Here is a 22,917-nt window from a genome sequence, read left to right as displayed (position 1 = left end):
TTAGTTTTCATTAACCTTCTGCTCTGAACCTCCGTTATCCCTGGGCAGGGGAGTATTTTCCAAAACAATGTTTTGATTAGTTAATGACAGTCATTGTAGAAAATATCACCCAGAAGGAAAGATCCTCTAATTTTATTTCTTAGGGTTCTTATGATTTATTGCTTATTTCTGTAGGATGAGCTTATGCCCCTTGATATTCATGAAGAAGATGATGAGCAGGAGGAGGACCGTAGTTCAATGGGAAGTGACTTGGATGATCTTCGAAAAGATGGTCAGTTTACTTTGCCAATGTTCTGTGGGGAGGAGTGTTATCGTTAACCATGATTATCCTTCGAGGTGTCTTTTATTTACATGAGATTACAATTAGCAGTGATTGCTGAAGTATATACAGTATGTACACCCGGACGCAGTGGTGGGGAGGAAGGGGGGGTACTAATGGCCCAGGCTTGTTGACGTGGCCCAGGTATACAGTCTCACTCCCCCATCCTACCGGTCAGCCAGCTGCAGCTTCTCTCCCTAGACCAGCACATGCTGCTGTATGCCAGGCTGCGGTGAATCCTGGAAGGCTGCCACCACTGGATTTGTGCCTGGATGAGTAGTGCACAGTGTCCCCCTGTGAAGACCAGTGTAGCTCCACAGCAAAGTTTCCGTTATTAGGCCACACACCCTGCTTTACAGAGGCCTGGCCAATTTCTCTACAGCCCTGTCTGGACCACCCCATAGATTTAACAGTGTGCATAAATTATAAAGCTTAAATTAGAGGTTCTCAAACGCGGTCCTCGAGGCACCCCAACGTTCCCGGTTTTAAATGGTATCCGTTCAGATGGTCGATAATGTTAAGGTCGACACTCAGGTCGACAATTAATTGTCGTCATGGACAAATGGTCGTCACATGGAAAGGTCGACATGGCTTTTTAAAAAAAAAATAGTTTAAAAAAAAAACTTTCACACTTTACCATCCACGTGGACTACGTGGACTACGATTGGGAACGGTAACCTGTGCTGAACGCAGCGTCGCTCGCCATGCAAGGGGACACGGTACACTAATTGGGGTTCCTGGTCATGTTACGGACAAAATGACACCACAAAAAGTCCAAAAATCCATGTAAACCTTTTCACGTGTCAACCATTTTCATGTGTCGAGTATGTCAATGTTGACCTAATGATTGTCGACCTTAACATTGTCGACCATTCACAGTGATCACGCTGAGCCCAAAAAAAAGTGGGTCCCAGGGACCCCTCACTTTTAAAAAATTGGGGTCCTACCGGTCCTTTTCTGGGTCCCATCGGAATGAAGGTTCTTATTAATCTTAATCTTGTTGCAAGGTGGGGAATGGGGTGACAGTGCTGCTGGGCTGTGTAGCATGCAGGACACCCTGCACCAGAGCTGTAACTAGACATTTTGGTGCCCCTTGGCAGAAAGTGAATTGTTTCTCCACCTCCCAGAACCTAAAGTATAGGCAGTGCGTGGCGAAGGCACGCAAAAAAAAAAATAAATAAATAAATATATATATATATATATATGGGCGTGGCTTAATGGAGAAGGAGCGTGACCACACAATAGTACCAATTCACATTATACCGCACAGTAGTGCCGCTTATACACATTGCACCAGGTAGAACCTCCTTTACACATTGCACCAGGTAGAACCTCCTATACACACTGCGCCAGGTAAAGCACGTTATACATATTGCTCCAGGTAGAGCATGTTATACACTTTGCTCCAGGCAGAGCACGTTATTAGCGCCAGGCAGAGCACGTTATACACTTAGCGCCAGGCAGAGCATATTATACATATTGCACAAGGTAGATGACAATATGCACATTGCGCCAGGTAGAGCACGTTCTACACATTGCGCCAGGTAGAGCACGTTATACACATTGCACCAGGTAGAGCACGTTATACATATTGCTCCAGGCAGAGCACGTTATTAGCGCCAGGCAGAGCATGTTATTAGCGCCAGGCAGAGCACGTTATTAGCGCCAGGCAGAGCACGTTATTAGCGCCAGGCAGAGCACGTTATTAGCGCCAGGCAGAGCACGTTATTAGCGCCAGGCAGAGCACGTTATTAGCGCCAGGCAGAGCACGTTATTAGCGCCAGGCAGAGCACGTTATTAGCGCCAGGCAGGTAGAGCACGTTCTACACGCTGCGCCAGGTAGAGCACGTTCTACACACTGCGCCAGGTAGAGCACGTTCTACACACTGCGCCAGGTAGAGCACGTTCTACACACTGCGCCAGGTAGAGCACGTTCTACACACTGCGCCAGGTAGAGCACGTTCTACACACTGCGCCAGGTAGAGCAAGTTCTACACACTGCGCCAGGTAGAGCACGTTCTACACACTGCGCCAGGTAGAGGGGCAGAGATATAGGGGTGTGAGAAGGTAACACTGGGCTGAGTTGGGGAGGGGAATCAGTGTGTCTGGACTGACAGGGGGGTTCTAGATGGGAGGGCAGTGAGATAACACAGTGGGCTGGTTGGGAAGGGAAGGTGTAAACACTGGGCTGGCAGGGTCAGTAATGATGGGGGATACTGGGCTGGCAGACACTGTTAAGGCAGCATTAGCCTGCTGCTGTTCAGTTTCTACCTGGCCCCGCACACTGGCTCGGCTAAATTACCTCTGCAGTGCCAGCTCTGCAGGGATCTGTTCACAGGTGACTGGTCCGGCTTGCTTCATCACTCTGCTGGGTGATGTCATCTGGCGGCGGCTCCGGCACCTACTGTATCATCTGTAAACTTGCGGATTGACACCCCCTTCCCCTCTCGTGAACTAGTGCAGCCAGGGAGAGGGTGACAAGTGTGGATCAAGCCCCGGAGCGCCGCGCTGCAGCTTCCCGTGGCATGACGATAACGGCTCCCTCAGTCCTCTCAGCGTGTCTCTGACTCCCGGCACCGCCATCATCCCGCCCAGCAGCAGCAGCCGCCGCTGACTTCTGACCAATAACGTCAGAGAAAAGTCAGCTAGTGACCAATCAGGCTCCAGAGAGCAATTCCAACGGAGCGCGTCCCCGGGGACCCGCCCATTCTTAAAAAGTGAGTCCCCAGTCCTATAGCGCGTTTCGGCGATCACTGCCATTCATACCGGAACCATTTTAAATTTAGCCATGCTTGGCCATAAGTGACGTAATTAGCACCTCAGACAATTTTATTTAACCATCTGCACTAAGCCATGGATATACCTAAAACCTGGACCGTCGGGGTGCCTTGAGGATGGCATTTGAGCACGATAAGGCATCACGGACCACACGTTTGACATGTCTGTTCTAAAATATGAAATTAACTTGTATATTCTACGAAATCAGTGACCTTACACAGCTCTTCAAGTCCAGGCTAGGGCAAATTGTTTATTTAATTATTATGGCTTATTTTTTTTTTCTTTTTGCTTAACATTAAAGTAAAGAGTAAACATGGCACAGTTACTTTTTTACAAAAAGCTAATTTTCCCGTAGACTAGACTGTGTTTATTTCTTTTTCATCCACTAGGGATCACTGGAGTACTCTTGGGATATGGACGGCTTCCGCAGGAACAATGCACTGAATATTTAAATTTAGAACTCTCCTCCCCTCCATATCCCAGAGTACCTCAGTGTTTTTTCTGTGCTCATAATAGCAACAAGGCTTGTGTGGAGCTTATCCACACTTCTTTTGAATATATTTTTATTTTTTATTTTTTACCAACATTTTCCACATCCCTTCCCCCCTTCCAATAGGCGTGGGTCCGGGATAGTGGAAGCTGCTACAAGCAGCTGTGGCGTGTCGGGCCTCTCTAAAAAAGAGCTCCCTCACAGCCAAGTGCAGGACTACCTGCAGGAAAGGCTGGACGGAGCTTACAGAAGAAGCCCCGTCATAGCCCCTCACCACAGGCGTCCAGGTATGTTGGGGACGGGGCGGTCAGCTCACACTGCCGCCCCGCTGTGTGGGGACACTGTTGTGAAGCGCCGAGCCGCCCGCCGCCGCTACCAGGACAACGCCGCAGGTCACCGCCGCTATGTGAGCGCCCACCGCCGCTACCAGGTCGCCTGCGCTATGTGCCGCCTCCCGCCGCTCACAGAGCCGTGCCAGCCACATTTGCCACACATAGCCGCACACGGCTCTATGCAGCGCGTTCCCCGGCTCCCGCTACCCGGCTCCCTCTACCTCGCTCCCTCTACCTCAGCTCCCCGGAATCCATGTAAGCCCCGGCTCCGTGTACCCGCTCCCCGCCGGATAGACAGCGGTACACGGAGCACGGGGGGGGACACACACAAGGGGGGAGAAGTGTGTCCATAGCAGCAGCAGCATGGGTTATTAGATAGATAGGCTATTAAGCCTTTTTTAACAGGATTATTCCCAGGGTATATCTGTTTTGCAAAAGTTATAACCTGCACTATGTTTTAACTGTAAACATGGCATGGTGGCCATTTTAACCATGCTTCCTGTTTCTTCCTGTTGTGATTCCAGAACGTTCTTGTACTACATCTCTACTCCACCGGAGGCGTAGGGGTGTTAGTGGGAATTTGGGATCAGATTTCATATATTACTGGCGTGCACTGCACTTGGCCAGATAGATAGAGATAGATATATATATATATATATATATATATATAGAGAAATAGATAGCTATATAGAAATAGATAGATATATAGAGATAGATAGATATACAGCAATTTCAGACCGGCACTCCACGAAAACTCCAATAGCTGCGCCGGTGCCTCCACATATACCAATGTATAAATATAGTCCCGCAATGGTGTGGCACTCGGCTAGATAAATGGACAATAAACCAGTCGGGTCTTACAACGTTTCAGTGCTTTATTGCACTATCGTCAGGATACAATGCACATAAATGACATTACATACCTTTATAATCATGCACCCAGAGTGAATTCGCGCCAGGAGGTCCGTCTGAACTTCCCCCTAACGTCCAACACGTATTACATCATCACGTTAGTGACTCCCATCGCCATGACAACAAGCAAATAATCACACATACGGCTCTGAAAAAAAGTATCCATTGCTTCAAAAGAGTAATTCCTAAAAGCAACTAAAGCTCAAGTGTTCATTTAACCCTCTAGGTGATATTACTCCCAGACGGTAAATCCACTCTGTCTCACGTTGCAACAACAATCGATTGCGATCGCCACCCCTTAGGGGCTTAACAAAATCGATCACCCTATATTTAATACTAGCAGTGTTGGTTTATTGTCCATTTATCCAGCCGAGTGCCACACCATTGCGGGACTATATAGATAGATATATATATATATATATATATATATATATATATATATATATATATATATATATACACCTTAGTACTATTTTACTGAGTTGTGCAAGTTGTCAAGTTGTCTGTCTTTGTATATTGTGTTGTCTGTCTGCATAATGAGTAAGGCACCAGCAAAAACAAAAAAGCAGTTTCACTGCCATGTCTGTAAGAGTGTGTTACCGGATGGATCTACCACATGTACAGTATGTTTTGTGGATTCAGCTACGAATACAAGTTCGGCTCCGGTTTCAAAGCCGGTTTCATTCCCGGACCCTCCATGGGCTATGCTAGCAGATGTCCTGGCTGGATTGCAATGAGAATTGGCCGCCGCTCGACAAGAGCGGGAAGCGGCAAGATCTGAGTCTAGGGTGAGACCGCTAGAACTACCGGAGGGGTCTCAGCCTTACCAAAAGTCCAAGTCCATTTTGGGTAGTAGGGATAAATTTCATTTGTCTTATGATTTACCAGTTTCTGCTATGTTGCATTCTGACGAATTCTATGCCAGACCTCATTGCGCAAGATGACGGTGAGGAGGGCGAAGTAGACCAGCAGTCAGATAGTGACGATTTTGACAGCCCGGACATTGATAATCTCATCAGAGCGGTGCGTCAGTCTCTGAAGTTTACAGAAACTGAGGAGCCTCTGACAAATGATGAAGTCGTCTTTACTGAACGACCGAGAACTCCAATGTGTTTTCCTGTTTCGGAATCTCTTAATAAGATGTTACTAGAAACACGAAAGAATCCGGATAAACGGTTTTCTATACCTCGCAGATTTAAGTCTAGTTACCCGTTTCCAGAGTCTGTGACAGCTACATGGGAGAATCCGCCATTGGTGGATTCGTCTGTGTCTAAACTTACAAAGAAATTAACCATACCAGTACCAACTGCTACTACGCTTAAAGACCATTCGGACCGTAAAATAGAAGCTTTGCTAAAGTCCATGTATATAGCAGCAGGAGTGTTGCTTAGACCTGGGTTGGTTGGCATTTGGGTAACTAAGGCGCTAATGGTATGTATAACAGAACTCAAGTCTGCCCTACGTGACGATCACCTTATACTTCTCGCTGATCAAATCTGGGAAGCTGCTGATTATCTATGTACAGATTCTACTGACGTCTGTCAGCTCGAATCTCGCCTTTCATCGTCGCTAGTTACAGCACGACGAGCACTCTGGCTGCGTTCTTGGCAAGCGGAGGCGGAGGTCAAAAGAGGTATAGAGGCTTTACCTTACGGTGGCGAGAAGTTGTTTGGTCCTGAATTGGACAAATGGATTTCTGAGGCCACGGGAGGAAAGTCTGTTTTCTTAACATTGCCTCCAACGGTACCTAGACAGAGATACTCTGGACCCTGCGTTCAAATCCTTTAGACCTCAGCCCTTTCGCGGACGTGGCAGAGGAACAGCCACGCCTGGTAGACGAGGTCGAGGACGTGGTTTCCAACAAACCAACACCAGTCGTCAGAACGCTAAGGTCACCGACAAGCCAGTGGCATGACGGGCTCCCAGCCCATCTTGGATCTCCAATTGTGGGAGTACGCCGTCAGACGTTCCAGTTGGCGTGGTTCCAGACGTCCACAGATGGGTGGATCCGCAATTTAGTGTTACAAGGTTACAAAATAGAGTTCGACTGTCTCCCGCCACTGCGGTTTTTCAAGACAGGACTGCCTGTGTCGGACGACAAGAGGGCGGTTCTGCAAATTGCCATTCAGTCTCTGCTGTATTCAGCAGTTTTGATTCCGGTCCCTGTACACCAACATGGTCAGGGTTATTATTCCAGTCTGTCTGTGGTACCAAAGCCGTATGGCTCGGTCAGGCCAATATTGAACTTAAAGGATCTCAATCAGTACGTCACTTACTACAGATTCAAGATGGAATCTCTGCGGTCAGTAATTGCAGGTTTAGAGCCACAGGAATTCATGATTGCACTGGATCTCAAGGATGCGTACTTACACATTCCGATTTGGCCACCTCATCAGAGGTTCTTGCGGTTTGCAATACGGCAGAACCTTTACCAGTTTCAGGCTCTACCGTTTGGCCTCTCGTCAGCGCCTCGGGTATTCACCAAGGTGATGTCTGTGATGATAGCTCATCTCAGATCCCTGGGAGTGATAATAGTTCCGTACTTGGACGATTTGCTCATCAAAGCTCCGTCTCAACAGATGCTCCTCCAACATGCGTTGCTAACGTACAATGTACTGGTTCAGCACGGTTGGATTGTTAACTTCAAGAAATCACATCTGATTCCGTCTCAACGACTTCAATTCCTAGGTATGATTCTCGATACGGTAAATCAAAGAATTTACCTACCAGAACAGAAAGTACAGGTCATTCGTCATCTGGTACAATTAGTGCTCAAGCCACGCACAGTCTCGGTACATTTGTGCATTCGCCTCTTAGGCACAATGGTGGCGGCTTTCGAAGCGCTTCAGTTCGGGAGATTTCACTCACGTCCTTTTCAACTGGATGTGCTCACACAGTGGTCGGGCTCGCATCTGCAGATTCACCACAGGGTGAGGTTGTCGCCACGGGCCAGAGTGTCTCTACTCTGGTGGCTCAAAGTACACAATCTAACCGCAGGGAAACGGTTCGGCGCCTGGAATTGGATAATTCTAACGACGGACGCGAGTCTCAGAGGTTGGGGAGCTGTAGTTCAAAATTGTCAGCTCCAGGGTCTCCGGGCGGATCACGAAAGATTGCTGTCTATAAATGTCCTGGAACTCCGGGCAATTTACAATGCGCTACGACAAGCAGTGCACATGCTTCGGTCTCAGACTGTTCAGGTGCAGTCAGACAATGCGATGGCGGTCGCATACATCAACAAACAAGGAGGAACGAGAAGCCGCATGGCAATGCGGGAAGTAGCTCGAATCCTCAATTGGGCCGAGCATCACCAAGTGATTTTGTCGGCAGTGTTCATTCCGGGAGTGGACAACTGGGAGGCGGATTATCTCAGCCGTCGGGATTTTCATCCAGGAGAATGGGCATTTAATCCAGAAGTGTTTCACATGTTGGTCCAGAGGTGGGGTTACCCTCAAGTGGACCTGATGGCATCTCGCCACAATCACCAAACGCCCCAGTATGTGTCCAGAACGCGAGATCCAAAGGCAGTGGCGGTGGATGCTCTCACTATCGCGTGGCCGTACAGCCTCGTGTACCTGTTTCCGCTGCTCCCTCTGTTGCTAAAACGGATCAAAAGAGTCCGCCACAGTCATACTAGTGGCGCCTCATTGGCCTCGGAGAGCTTGGTTTTCGGATCTCCGCGGACTACTCGCAGACGATCCTTGGCCGCTCCCACTACGTCCGGTCCTGTTACAACAGGGTGCATTCCTTTACCCCGATTTAGTGCGGCTGCGTTTGACGGGGTGGCTGTTGAGACCGCCCTCTTAAGAAGAGAGGGCATTCCAGAATCGGTTATACCAACCATGTTACGTGCTAGGAAGCCAGTTACGGCGGCTCATTATTACAGAATTTGGCGTGCCTATATAGGTTGGTGTGAAGATCGGAAGTTTCCGACATCATCTTTCAAGTTATCCCGTTTTTTATTTCTACAGACGGGGTTAGATGGAGGACTGCGTTTATCTACACTAAAGGTGCAGGTATCTGCTTTGTCAATTTACTTTCAAAGACGATTGGCTCTATTGCCGTCTGTACACACTTTTCTGCAAGGTGTCCTCAGAGCACAGCCTCCATTCATTCCACCTACAGCGCCATGGGACTTGAATCTGGTTTTAGATTTCTTACAGTCTTCATATTTTGAACCCTTACATCAAGTGGATATTAAGTTTCTCACTTGGAAAACAATTTTTCTACTAGCCTTAGCTTCGGCAAGGCGTGTTTCAGATTTGGGTGCCTTGTCATGCAAGCCACCGTATTTGGTGTTTCATGATGACAGAGCGGAACTTCGGACGAATCCCGCTTTCTTACCAAAGGTAGTGTCATCTTTTCACATCAATCAACCAATAGTAGTTCCGGTGTTGACAGGAAATTCTGGAACCTTGGATGTGGTACGCGCATTACGCGTTTATGTATCCCGAACGTCTACAGTTCGTAAGACGGATACATTGTTTGTTCTCTATGATGCTGCCAAGATGGGTTGGCCAGCTTCTAAGCAGACCTTATCCAGATGGATTAAACTGACCATTCGTCAGGCTTACCTTCATGCTAGGTTACAGCCGCCTACATCAGTAACAGCTCATTCCACACGTTCTGTGGGAACTTCGTGGGCAGCTGGTCGTGGGGCTTCTGCAACGCAGCTTTGCCGTGCGGCTACATGGTCATCAGTGCACACGTTTGTGCGCTTTTACAAGTTTGATACGTTTGCGGCATCAGCAACTAGCTTTGGCCGCCTAGTGTTACAGGCGCCAAACTGCTCTCCCGCCCACGGGGGAAGCTTTGGTACGTCCCAAGAGTACTCCAGTGACCCCTAGTGGATGAAAAAGAAAATAGGATTTTGGTACTTACCAGGTAAATCCTTTTCTTTGAATCCATAGGGGGCACTGGACGCCCACCCAGAGCAGTTTTACCTGGTTTGTGGTAAGTTCAGGGGATCTTATGGTAACACATTCTCACCGACTGGTTCAAAGTTTCAAGTTCTATCGGTTATAGTGCCAACTGTTTAGTTGTCAGTCACGTTATGTGTCAACTTTATTGTTGTCCGTTATGTTATATGTAATTCTCCATTGTCAACCTCTCTATAGCTCCTGTTCGTACTCTGGGATATGGAGGGGAGGAGAGTTCTAAATGTAAATATTCAGTGCCTTGTTCCTGCGGAAGCCGTCCATATCCCAAGAGTACTCCAGTGCCCCTTATGGTTTTAAAGAAAAGGATTTACCTGGTAAGTACCAAAATCCTGTTTTTAGTGATCAGCTGCTTTCATGTCTGAAATAAAATGAAATGTTGCCTAATGACCCCAATAACACAATACCTCTATAAGTTACTTTGTGATGCAACTGGATAAATACTATTTTATTGTGCTGTGAAATAATCATGTTCTCTATGGTTTTATAGATATCCCAGATGAATTGGCTTGGGGTCAGAAGAAAAGACTGTATTATGACACAGACTACAAAGAATACAGCAAGAAAAGTATGTTGTGTTTTGTATGTTCCTGTTTGTGACACTTGTGGATTTTTTCCCCCCTGTAAATTCCTCAAGTATCAACATTGCAGTGATGTGCGGTGAGGTCATTGGCTGGAGAGGCACTGAGATTTTTATATATATGTCTATATATAATATAAAGCCTAGGTGCTAGGGCCTGACTGCCCTTCTGGCAAATGCCAGAAGGGCCGATGGACTGGTGGTCCGGTCCACAGAGAGCCAGGAAGGCCGCGTGCAGCGTAGCTCCCTGCTTTGTCCCCTGCTGCCGTACATAGTGCCCCATTGCTAATCAATATGGGGGCGTGCCGCAAGTCCACTCCCTCGGACTCGTGGCACTCCCCCATTTGCAGTGTCCGCGAACCCCTTTGTAGTCGCGCGCGCATTTATGCCAGGGCTGGAAAGAAGCCCCAGTCCGTCCCTGCTGGGGGCCCTCAAAGTATGCAGATAGCGATGAGGAGGGTGCTACGGCCCTCGCAGGACTTTTAAAACCAATTATCATAGACATAGCGTGACAATCTAAAGCTGGTCAACGTTTTATTTTAATAAAATAAAATTTCCTCAGGACATACAAGTGTACATATAAGAATCCTACCTTAAATAGCATTGAGAGATAGAGACCCCCACTGTAGCCATCACGACATGCTGTGCACACGCCGTCGGGGGTCCAGTTACGTCACATCGTGACAATCGTGACGTCACTAGACCCCGACGGCGTGTGCACAGCATGTGGTGATGGTTTTGGTGGGGGTCTCTATCTCTCAATGCTATTTAAGGTACGATACTTATATGTACATTTGCAATTGTCCTTCATTGCTCTATATATATGTATGTATATATATGTATGTATATATATATATATGTGTGTGTGTGTGTATGTATGTATGTATGTGTGTGTATATATATATATATATCTATATATATAACACAAACACACACGCACACACACGTGTGTGTAATATTACACCCCCTTTCTCTGCAGCCCAAGTGATCTGGGGGTGAGCTGCCCAGTCACGTCCCACCCAGCCCAACCGCTCCCCCCTCTCTCTAACCTGGGTGGTCCTGGAGAGCGTAGGTGCTGGTGATGCTGCTGGTTAGGAGGGCAGATGAGGAGTAAGGAGCGGTAAGAGCGCTGGCCGCCGCCGCACTCTCTCCAGCTCTTTGGTTCCCGCTGCCTCCGGGGCTGGCGCTCCACAGTAGCGCCGGATCTCACTGCCTCTTCACCCCGCCGCGCTACTGTAGTAACAGCTCCACAGTAGCGTCAGGTCCCGCTGCCTCTTCACCCCGCCGCGTGTGGGTGACTGGAGCAGCGGATCCAGCACTGGATCCACTGTCCAATCACATCTGCCTCGCTGACACGGGAGTGGTGTCCCTGTCAATGAGGCACTTGTATAAATGCCGCTTTCCCCACTGTTTTTTAATGGGCTTTACAGCCCAGTGGTTTGCCCCACCCCCCGCATTTAACCTGTTCACATTGTAAATGGGAGGCACTGCTCTCTGTGCCTCCCAAACTCATTTTAAGTACTGAAATGGTTAGCATAATATAAAGAAATTACTTATGACACAATATGTGTCAAGTAATTTCTTTGTATTATTTTACTCATTAATGACAGGGGAGGCACTGCTCCTCTGACTGCACGTCCCTGCAACATTGACATCACACATGTGGGGCAGCACTTTTGGGCACCCTGCTCTAGCATAACTTCTCAGTTGCGCGCAAGTCCAGATGCAGACACATCTCGATCATTTCTCAGCGACGCCTGAATGGGTGTTAATGGGTGACAAGTTAGTAGCAAAAAGGCATTCACTCATAAGAGAAACATCCTGTGGGTTAGTTATGAGAGTTACTACCTGTTCTAAGTTACACATATACATATTGGGGTATATTCAATTGCTTTCGGGTCTTTTCGGACAAAACGGCAATTTCCGACTCTAATTGAATATATCCCATATTCTGTCACATCTCATGAACCTAGCATGGATTAAGTATCACCTAGGGCCATGTGATCAGATACATGCATCCAGCTTAGAACATGGGCGTACAAGCATATTGCAATTCCTATGTCAAGAATTGCAACTGCTTGACAGAATCAGGCCTTTAGTCTTTATCCCTACTGTAACTCCGGTCTCTGGAGCGGATATTCCTGTAGTGATGTTTTCCCTGTTGGGATGCCTATCTTGCTTTGTAGAAAGTCAAAACACACCTACATTGCTTCACCTACTGTAGATTTTGAAATAAAATGGTTTTCCAATATCTTGGTCTTTCACATATTGTTACCAAATACTCTCCATGTATCATTTGTATAAATGCTGGCTGGCCTTTTTAAATACGTATAAAAAAAATATTTTTTATTCTATAAAAGAAGTAAAAAAAACCAAAGAGGAGTTGGAAGCTGAGGCAGAGGAGGAGGAGGAGGAAGCACAGAATGTTCAGAGGCGCTTGGCCAAGGCCCTAAATGAGGAAGATTACCGTCTGGATTTTATTCATGTAAGTCGTACTTCTTATAAGTGGCCATCTGGGATTAACCTCAGTGGCATGAAATCATCAAAGGGGAACCATCAGTGGTTTGCACCTAGCAATGGATATCCCTGCTGTGGGGAACGAAAGGGGATGTGGTTTATCAGCTGCAAGTAAGGGGCAGGGGCTAAGCGTCTTTCTCCTAGGCCTAGGTGTAAAAATAAACATTAATAACACACTTCCATCGATGATGGGGAACCATCAAATCTCCACCATAGATTGAAAAACCATTGCCCATCAATGGCAAACCGATGGTGGTTAACCATCGATGGTGGATGGACATCCTTACTATATCTTCATATATTGGGTCGCCCATTCAGCCCCTACAAAGCATTTGTGACCTCGGTATTACACGGAAGCTATGCTACCATGTTTTGTTTTGTTTGTCTTTCAAGATTTTTCATAAATTGAATCAGAGGCCATGTTTTCTGTGGTTCTTGCATCCCTCAAACCATGCTCTTCATATGTATTACGTAATGGTGGAGTTTGTATATTCTCTCTCTGCTTCCCTGTGTTTCCCCAGGGTATATGGATTTCCTCCCACTATCCAAAATTTACTAGTATGTAATTGGCTCCCAACAAAAAGAAAAAAAAAATGAAGCCTAGTGTGTAAGTGTGTGCATGTATATGTGTTTAGGGCCGACTAGATGGGCCAAGTGGTTCTGTATTAAGTGATATTACATACAAGTGATTAATTTAGTTAGTGAGTTGTTTAGAAGGCAACTGTGACTTTTACCGGGCAGCTATTATTTTCTTAATTCAGTTTACAGATACTGTGTCCTGTAAGAAGTATCCCCGATTAACATTTGTGCCTTTGTATGGATGTGATTTGTCACTAGGCAATAATGTTAGTAAACGTTTCCAAATGTCAGAATCCTATTGACCATTGTTATGATGCCGCTCAGCTTCTTGAATCCAACTTTTTTACTGGTTTTGTTTATTGCATTTGTTGTTGGCAATCCCATTTTATTTACATGCACCATTCCTATCTAGGAGTTTGGAGAAAAGTCGAGTGAGGAGAAACAGTCAGAGCAGAAGATTGTGAAAGACTTTGAAAAAATGTCTGACAAGGAGAAGAGGAAGTTGTTGAAGAAAGAATCTCCAGAGCTACTGGAACTAATGCAAGATCTAAAGCTGAAGGTGACTAATTTGTTCTATCGTGGAACGTGCAAATGCTCACGTACAGCACGAACAAGGGAATTCAATTGGGCCCTCTGTAAAAATTCTTATGTACCTCGCGCCCAATTTTGGATAACCATGGGTATATGCGCTCCCAATACCCACAGTATCCATTTTTTTTAAAAATGACTGTTGGGTTTTCAGCGCTGAAAACCCTGCTGCGCATGAAAAATATATTAAAACCGATATCTCTCCTGCAGGCTCCGATGGTCTCCCCTCCATCTTCTCACTGGAGAGGGGGCTGCTGGGAGTTTTAAGGTGCTGCTGGCCGATGTAGTTCTCCCAGCGGTTGGCTCTGGTGTGGAATGACACTGGGTGTGGGTGGGCGTATACACAAACTCGCACACATTCATTATACTCACCCATGCTGCAGAAGACTGGATCTCGACGCTGGAGGAGAAGGCACCGCTTCGGAAGGTGAGTAATTACTGACTATTTAAGGTAATTGGAAATTTAAAATTGCTTAATTAGTCCTCAGTGTGGGGGGTGCTGCCGAGGTGCCAAAGCAAGTCCTAGTGATTTTTCGCAAAAATTAACGATTTTACAAAGTATCAAACTTGCTCTGGAGGTGCGAAAAAAAATGCAGTGTTTTTTATAGAAATTTATTTTCATTCCCCTAAGTGAATAGCAAAACCCAGTGGGATTATTTAAAATTTCCCTCCGGCAATTGAATTTGCCCCTAAGAAGTCATATAGTCATCAAGAGAAGATGCATCATTCACCATATGGGCAGTTGGTTTTCTCCCCTATAGATAAACATCTGAAGTAGAGTTGACTTATACTTCTATTATACATTTAGATATGCTGTAGACATTAATATTACCAGGCCAGTTAATTTCAGTTTATTAGCAATGAGTAGCGGGGGCGGTAGTATGCCTTGAGATGTTTGCAAGAAATTGGTAGCTATCTGTCACCAAATCTTTGATCCATGAACCAGTTTATAAGAATATCTCCCAAGATAAGCATGATGTGTCCACTAAGAAGTATCCCCGATTAACATTTGTACCTTTGTATGGATGTGATTTGTCACTAGGCAAGATATATCGAGGTAACCAGTAGATTGCAGCAACAAAAAATGTGGGTACTTTGTAATTAGATACACATCATCTGGTGCCTTAACAGATCCTTGGGACTTTTTGTTATATTTTTTATTATTTCTCTAGCATCCATAAGGGCTATTGGGGGAATCTAGTACAATGGGGTATAGACGGGGTCCAAAGGAGCCGGTGCACTTTAAATTTCTTCAACTAGTGTGCTGGCTCCTCCCCTCTATGCCCCCTCCCAGAGGCAGTTTAGAAAAAAGTGCCCTCAGGAGAGGATGCACTCTCTGAAGCTCCAGAGCGTTTTCTTCAGTTTCTTTTAAATCGGTGGGAGGCAGGCCGTGCACGCGCGCTGGCGTGGACACTGTGGTAGTACAGGGACCCCACTAGACCACCAGGGCATGGGCACAGGTCGGTTTTCTTTCATAAAACCGTTTTATTAAGCCCCCAGTACCCGGTGGTGAAGTCCAGCAGGGGAATAAGGCTTTGACCTGTAGTCCCTCCCCCAGCCCCAGGGCTCCATTTAGAGTAAATGTTCCCGCCATGGAGCTGCTTCTCTCTCTCTCCCTCACTCCCTGTCAGCATTTGGGCGCCATTATAGCAAGCAGAGCTGATCCTGGGACTGTTTGGGCAAATCCTCCTCTGTAAAGCCGCCTGCCGGTCAGCGCTGTGCATTTTACAGGACACTTAAGTATTCTACATGTCTGCTGACAGTGTTAGTTAAGAAAATGTGCATTTAGTCAGGGTTATTAAGTACAAGTACCCTGTGATATACAGCCAGTCTTTACTGTGCATTGTTATATCTATTAAGTGTATAACTATACATAGTACTACTCTGTATTGCTAGTCCAGTGCCGTTTTATTGCATGTCATAATTTCTGCATTGTACAAATTGTGACTGTGTGTGTGCATATAGCTGCTGTGTGACCTCCATTTCGTGTATTTCATTCAGATTGCTATCCCTATATTCTATAACCTGAGTGGGCTAAGTGTGTCAGGTTTATCATAATATAGGCAGTTCACAGGATATACTCAGTGTGTATTTTTCTCTGTGATTTTTAGTCACCATATACCTCTTGAATTCCCTGTTTGTGCTGATAGACTGCGCATGGGGTTCTTGTCAGGTATTGTGCTGCTAATATTGTACTGTGATGCATTGCATTGAGCTTTTGATTATGTCGGCTACAAAGGGCAACGGAGCTTGGGCTGATCCCACATTGCGTGGTGTTGACGCTGCAGACACATTTGAAGATAACATAGCAGCTGAGGGTTCAAGTTCTGGGGGTTCCTTACCCCCCCCCCCCCCAGTGGGACTGTAGCAACGGGGGTGCAAAAATTACCCACCTTGGGCTACCTTCTCCACGCTATTGAATACGCTGGTAACTAGACTAACGCCCCCTATGGGACCTCCTGTGCCGGTACAACCGCTTATGGTCCCCGTGGTTAACCCGCCATGGGCAGATCAACTATCCAATCAGTTACAGCAATTGAACCAATCACTGACTGCTCAAAAGTCTAACCCTCGCCCGCCTAAGACCAAGGGGTCCTCTAAGCGGGCAATTACTTCCTCACAATCCACCAACGTCCCAGACACCTCATCTGATGAGGATGGCGTTTATACGGACCCCACAGATTCTGATCCTGATGCTTGTGATGGGGAAGTTGTTTCGCAGGTGGATGTTCCTGACTTGTTAGAGGCTATCGGGCTCATTCTTCAGGTTGATGATGAACCAGAGCCTGACACTGCCCCTAAGAAACTGGATAAGTTTAAACGTCAGAAGGTGGTTAAACAAGTTTTACCTCACTCTGAACATTTAGTTGCCATACGTCAGGAGTCCTGGGAAAATCCAGGAAAGAAGTTCACGCCTCACAAGAAGATGCTGGCACCCTACCCCCTCGCTGCGGAGCTTAGTAAAAATGGGGAAATACCCCCTCCAGTGGATTCGCAAGTGGCACGGCTGGTAGTATCCTCAGCTCTGCCTGTAACTACCGTCACGTCCTTGAGAGAGCCGACGGACAAGCGTGTGGAGGGTTGTTTGAAGGCAATCTACACCCTAAACGGTGCGGTGCATAGGCCCACTATTGCAGCGACATGGACTGCGGAAGCTGTGGAAGCATGGGCTCAGGAGCTGGATGCGGAGTTCCCTTCCAATGCTTCTGATCATGCTAGACAATGCCTGTCGTATATTGTTACAGCGTCCCATTACATTAAAGAGGCGGCTTTTGATGCCGGTATTCTGGCGGCCAAGGCTTCTACTACGTCCATTTTGGCTCGCCAAATTCTCTGGTTACGATCCTGGTCTGTGGACATGGACTCTAAGAAAACCCTGGAGGTACTCCCCTTCAAAGGAGACATTCTTTTCGGAGAAGACCTCAACAAGATAGTGGCTGACTTGGCGTCTGCTAAAACAGCATGTCTTCCTGGTACTGCTCCTTCGGTGCCGAAGGCTAAGAGTACTTCCTTTCGCTCCTTTCGTCCTTCAGGGAAAGCAAAAGGTCAGGGGTACCCAAAACAGGTTTGCACTTCCAAACCCAATAAGCCCAAACCCAAACGGGCCTGGGCTACCCTTCAGCCTGCTTCCAAAACTGACAAGCCTGCTGCATGACGGGGCGGGCCTCCCTCTGGGGGATCCCAGAGTGGGGGGCCGACTTCTAGGGTTTACCCAGGAATGTTTGAAGACCACTTCCGATGCCTGGGTACGGGAAGTCGTCACTCGAGGTTACGCCGTACCCTTCAAGAATCATCCCCCCTCATCGATTTTGCCTGACAGACGTCCCTTTGGATCAGGTGAAGGCAAAGACTCTTCATTCGGTGGTACAGTCCCTCCTGGACACAGGAGTGGTAGTACAGGTGCCTCTAGCTCAGCGAGGCAAGGGATACTATTCACCGCTGTTCCTAGTCCCGAAACCCAATGGGTCTTCCCGGCCCATTCTCAACCTCAAGTCCTTGAGCAAATTTGTGAATTTCTCCAAGTTTCATATGGAAACTCTTTGCTCTATTGTTCTGGCCTTGGAGCCCGGGGACTATATGGTCTCACTGGTCATACAGGATGCTTACCTGCATATTCCCATTGCAGTGTCGCATCAGCAGTACCTGAGGTTTGCGGTTGGCAACCTCCATTACCAATTTCGGGCGTTACCTTTTGGTTTGACCACGGCTCCGCGAGTCTTCACCAAGGTCATGGTGGTAATGACGGCTGTACTCCGCAGTCAAGAGGTCAGGATCCTACCGTACTTAGAAGACTTCTTGATCCTGGCAAATTCCCCAGAGATTCTCCTACGCCATCTGGATCTGACTATCCAGTTTCTGCAAGCCCACGGGTGGCTCATCAACTGGAAGAAATCCTCCCTGGTTCCTGCTCAGAGCATGGTGCACCTGGGGGCGTTGTTGGACAATCACAACTAGCGGTTGTTCTTGTCTCAGGAGAAAGTCCTGAAGCTTAAGGACAGGATTCAGTGCTTCCTATTTCGTCCGCAAGTGTTGATACATTCGGCAATGCAAGTGCTAGGTCTCAAGGTGTCTGCTTTCGACATGGTGGCGTACGCTCAATTCCATTCCCGCCCTCTCCAGAGGCTAATTCTTTCCAAGTGGGACGGCCTGCCTCACCGGATTAGGTCTCAAATGATCTCATTGTCTCCGGAGGTCTGTCTGTCACTGAGCTGGTGGCTTCAGGACCAACGATTGAGCAGGGGTCGTCCCTTCTGGATCTCCAACTGTGTCATTCTGACGACGGACACCTGACGTCTGAGGGGTTGGGGCGCAGTTTTGGAGCAACACTCCCTTCTGGGTCGGTGGACCAAAGAGGAGTCTCTCCTCCCGATAAACATTCTGGAATTGCGGGCGGTGTTCAACTCTTTGAATTTGGCCCAGCATTTAATACAGAACAGACCTGTTCAAGTACAGTCGGACAACGCCACCACAGTGGCGTACATCAATCGTCAAGGTGGCACTCGAAGCCGCATGGCAATGAGGGAAGTATCACGGATTCTTCAGTGGGCGGAACGCCATCTGCCAGCCATATCGTCAGTGTTCATTCCGAGGGTCCTAACCTGGGAAGCGGACTTTCTCAATCGTCAGGACGTACACGCCGGAGAGTGGAGCCTCCATCCAGAAGTATTTCAACGCCTCGTGGACAAGTGGGGCCTTCCAGATGTGGACCTGATGGCATCTCGACACAATCACAAGGTTCCGGTCTCTGGAGCAAGGACAAGGGATCCTCAAGCAGCGTTCGTGGACGCACTGGCAATTCCATGGAACTTTCGACTGCCATACATGTTCCCTCCGGTGTCACTCCTGCCCAGAGTAATAAGGAAGTTCAAGCAAGAAGGAGGTATCCTAATTCTGATCGCTCCAGCGTAGCCCAGATGGCATTGGTTCTCAGACCTTCAGGGTATCTCGATAGAGCGTCCCCTTCTACTTCCGCAGCGCCCAGATCTCCTCGTTCAGGGCCCCTGTGTATATCAGGATTTAGCCCGATTGGCTCTGACGGCGTGGCTCTTGAAGCTTCTGTCTTAAGGGCCAAGGGATTTTCTGAGGCGGTCATTCAAACCATGTTGAAGGTCCAGAAACCGGCTTCTGATCGGATTCATCATAGGGTCTGGAATTCTTACTTTGCTTGGTGCGCATCTAACAATCATGACGCTTACAAGTTTAGTACAGCCAAACTTTTGGCCTTTCTACAACAAGGCCTGGACTTGGGCCTTCATCTGGCCTCCATCAATGTTCATATTTCTGCTTTGTCGGTTTGGTTTCAAAGAAAATTGCGACCTTACCGGATGTGCATACGTTCACTCAGGGTGTGTTGCGGATTCAACCTCCTTATGTCCCGCCGGTGGCTCCTTGGGACTTGACGGTGTTTCTTGAGGCGTTGCAAGGGTCTCCGTTTGAGCCTCTTGAATCTGTAGACCTTAAGTGGCTTTCTCTTAAGGTATTGTTTCTGCTGGCTATTGCCTCTGCTAGACGGGTTTCGGATTTGGGTGCCTTGTCTTGTAGGTCACCATATCTCATTTTTCACCGTGACCGGGCGGTTCTTAGAACACGTCCCGGGTATTTACCGAAGGTGGTGTCTTCTTTCCACCTTAATCAGGAGATTGTGGTTCCAGCCTTTGTCTCTCCTGATTTGTCTTCCAAGGAACGGTCTTTGGATGTGGTATGGGCTCTCCGTATCTACGTGAAGAGGACAGCCTCCATCAGGAAGTCGGATTCTCTCTTTGTACTGTTTGGTTTTCACAAACGTGGCTGGCCTGCTCACAAGCAGACCTTGGCCAGATGGATTAGACTGGTGATTGCACATGCTTATGTACAGGCTGGTCGTCCAGCTCCTGCTACTATTAAGGCCCATTCTACTCAGTCTGTTGGACCTTCTTGGGCTGCCCGTCGTGGTGCAACTCTTGAACAATTGTGCAAGGCAGCTACGTGGTACTCAGTGAACACGTTCATAAGGTTCTATGCCTTCGATACTTCCGCCTCCCAGGATGCTTCCTTTGGATGCAGGGTTCTTGTGCCAGCTACAGTGCGTCCCCTCCCATAAGTAACTGCTTTAGGACATCCCCGATGTTAATCCTTGTGGAGCCCAGTGTACCCCGCAGCAGAGATACACTGGTCTCCACAAGGCGCTCACCCTGACGCACTTGGCTTCTTTGGGTTGGTATGGCATTAGCCGCTGACACCCTCTCCTGTGGTGAGTGTGTGGTGTATGTGGCTACTAACAATTGTCATCTCTTTTACTTGCTACTGCATTGGGCTGGTTAACAAAACTGAGCTCCTGTGCACGGAGGCGGGGTGATATAGGAGGCAGCGCTATGGGAAGAAGGTCAAAGCTTTGAGCCTGTTGGTGCCTCGGATCAAGATTCTACTCTACACCCCGACGTTAATCCTTGTGGAGCCCAGTGTACCTCGCAGAAAGAGATTGAACAACGGTAAGTTCTTACCATAAATCTCGCTATACGCGTTTTCAAAAGATGGAACTGAACTCCCGTATTATGAATACTTTTCACCACCCCCTCCCAAAATGAGGTCACTCGAGGGCAAAGCCACAACAAATGCCAAAATCCAGTAGCTGAAGCGGGGCATTTAGGACAAGCGTCTGATGCCGATCCTCCAATGTGAAACAGCTGGATTTGCTGGAACCTAGCATAAGCCGTAGCAGCCCTCGGAGAGCAGAGAATATGATCCAAATCCTCATCCTCCAACCACCCTCCTTTCACAAAGTGCCCGAAGGCCATTTGTTTCGGTGAGAGAGAGAAAGGAGTGGTACAGAACTGAAACAGGGCATGTTCCCAACTAAGTTATGGACCGGACCTTCTGAGAGTTGCAGACCAGAACCCTCCCACTATGCATTTAGAGCATTAGTGCCTGGGAATAGACTATGTGGAGGCTAAATAATCAGAGGTCTGGAAAACTCCATCCTGGTAGAGTTGTCCTATAGTAGAAACCCCAAAAGAAATCCAGCCCGCACTACCCTCCAAACTATGCAGTTCAGGAAAATTCATATTGTGCCATATGGGGGAACAGGGATCAATAGTAGGATCCTTTAACAGCTTTTTAACTGTGTTCCACATTTTCAAAGCCAAGGGGGGGGAGACATATTTGAAATACGTGGTAAGAGAAATTGCAGTGGGGAAAATTGAAGACCCGCTTTTTCCAAGAGAGCCATGGGGAGATTACCATAGTCTCCAGGTGTGACCCATTCACCTAACTGAGCAAACTGGGTGGCTAAATAATATAAGTGCATGTCTGGCAGCGCCAGACTACCGACACTCCGAGATCTACACAATGTCTTAAGAGCAATGCGTGCCCGCCTAGAGCCTCAGATAAAGGAGGCAACGCAACGTGAGATTACTTGAAATGCGGGAGTGGAATATAAACCGGGGCATTCTACAGTATGTATAAGAATTTTAGCTGGACAGTCGTTATTTTTATTAGATTTACACGGCCCGTGACTGACAAGGGAAGCTTCTGCCAGATTCGAGTTTTAGCTTGTAAATTATCAAGCTGAGGTGTTAAATTTAGAGCAATAAAATCAGCAGGAGAATGCGAAACCTGAATACCAAGATACTTAATCTACGTGCACCACCATAACGGGAGAGTATAGAGTCAGGGGGTTGTACAGTAGATGAAAGTAATGGAAACACCACTGACTTGTCCCAGTTAATATTAACCCTGGAATAAAGACCAAATTCCTGTACTATGGCAAGGAGGGCAGGTAGGGAACACGACATATCTGATAAGTATAAAATCATGTCGTCCGCATATAGACCAATTTTTTTCTTCATGCCCAGCAACCTTGAATCCTTTTTATACCAGTAGTGGCTCTAATGGTGCACGCTAATGTCTCTATGGCAAGTGCGAAAAGTAAAGGGGACAGCGGGCATTCCTATCTAGTCCCTCTCTCCAGTAGAAAGGAGTCAGCGATAAAACCATTAACAGTAATTCTAGCTGCTGGACAGGAATATAACCGTTTAACCCATGCTAGGAAATTGTGGCCTATCCCAAACCTTGTCAAGACCTCCCAAAGGTATATCCATTCCACAGAATCGAAAGCGTGAGCTGCGTCCAAGGATACCACGACCACATCGTCCATCCCCATGCCAGCCAACTGCAAATAAGTGGCGTACATTAAGAGCAGTACATCTGTCCGGCATGAAGGCCATTTCATCCGAATGTACCAATTCTAGTACCACATTGTCGGAGAGCCAGCAGCTTCATCAGAATCTTTTTTGTTTGAATTATTTTTATTGAAGAATATCAACTTCACATAGTACAAGTACAAATGTAAAAGTTTTCAAGGTGTATACAAATAGCGTAAACTCAGTAGCACATATACCATACCATAC

General features: G+C 47.3%; 1 protein-coding gene across 2 annotated transcripts in view; it reads left to right on the top strand.

Moving 5' to 3' along the window:
- UTP3 (UTP3 small subunit processome component) overlaps window positions 1-22,917 on the top strand; it is a 135,040-nt gene that overhangs the window by 80,027 nt on the left and 32,096 nt on the right. The window contains exons 6-9 of one of the 2 annotated variants that reach the window (XM_063942950.1): window positions 175-271; window positions 10,259-10,336; window positions 12,709-12,833; window positions 13,857-14,003. In XM_063942950.1, coding sequence (XP_063799020.1) covers window positions 175-271; window positions 10,259-10,336; window positions 12,709-12,833; window positions 13,857-14,003 — 447 coding nt within the window. The remainder of the gene's footprint in view (window positions 1-174; window positions 272-10,258; window positions 10,337-12,708; window positions 12,834-13,856; window positions 14,004-22,917) is intronic. The other variant, XM_063942951.1, reaches the window with a different exon arrangement.

Source organism: Pseudophryne corroboree, chromosome 10 (genome assembly GCF_028390025.1).
Source record: "Pseudophryne corroboree isolate aPseCor3 chromosome 10, aPseCor3.hap2, whole genome shotgun sequence".
NCBI classification, from domain to species: Eukaryota; Metazoa; Chordata; class Amphibia; order Anura; family Myobatrachidae; genus Pseudophryne; species Pseudophryne corroboree.
This window is presented reverse-complemented; position numbering and strand designations above follow the sequence as displayed.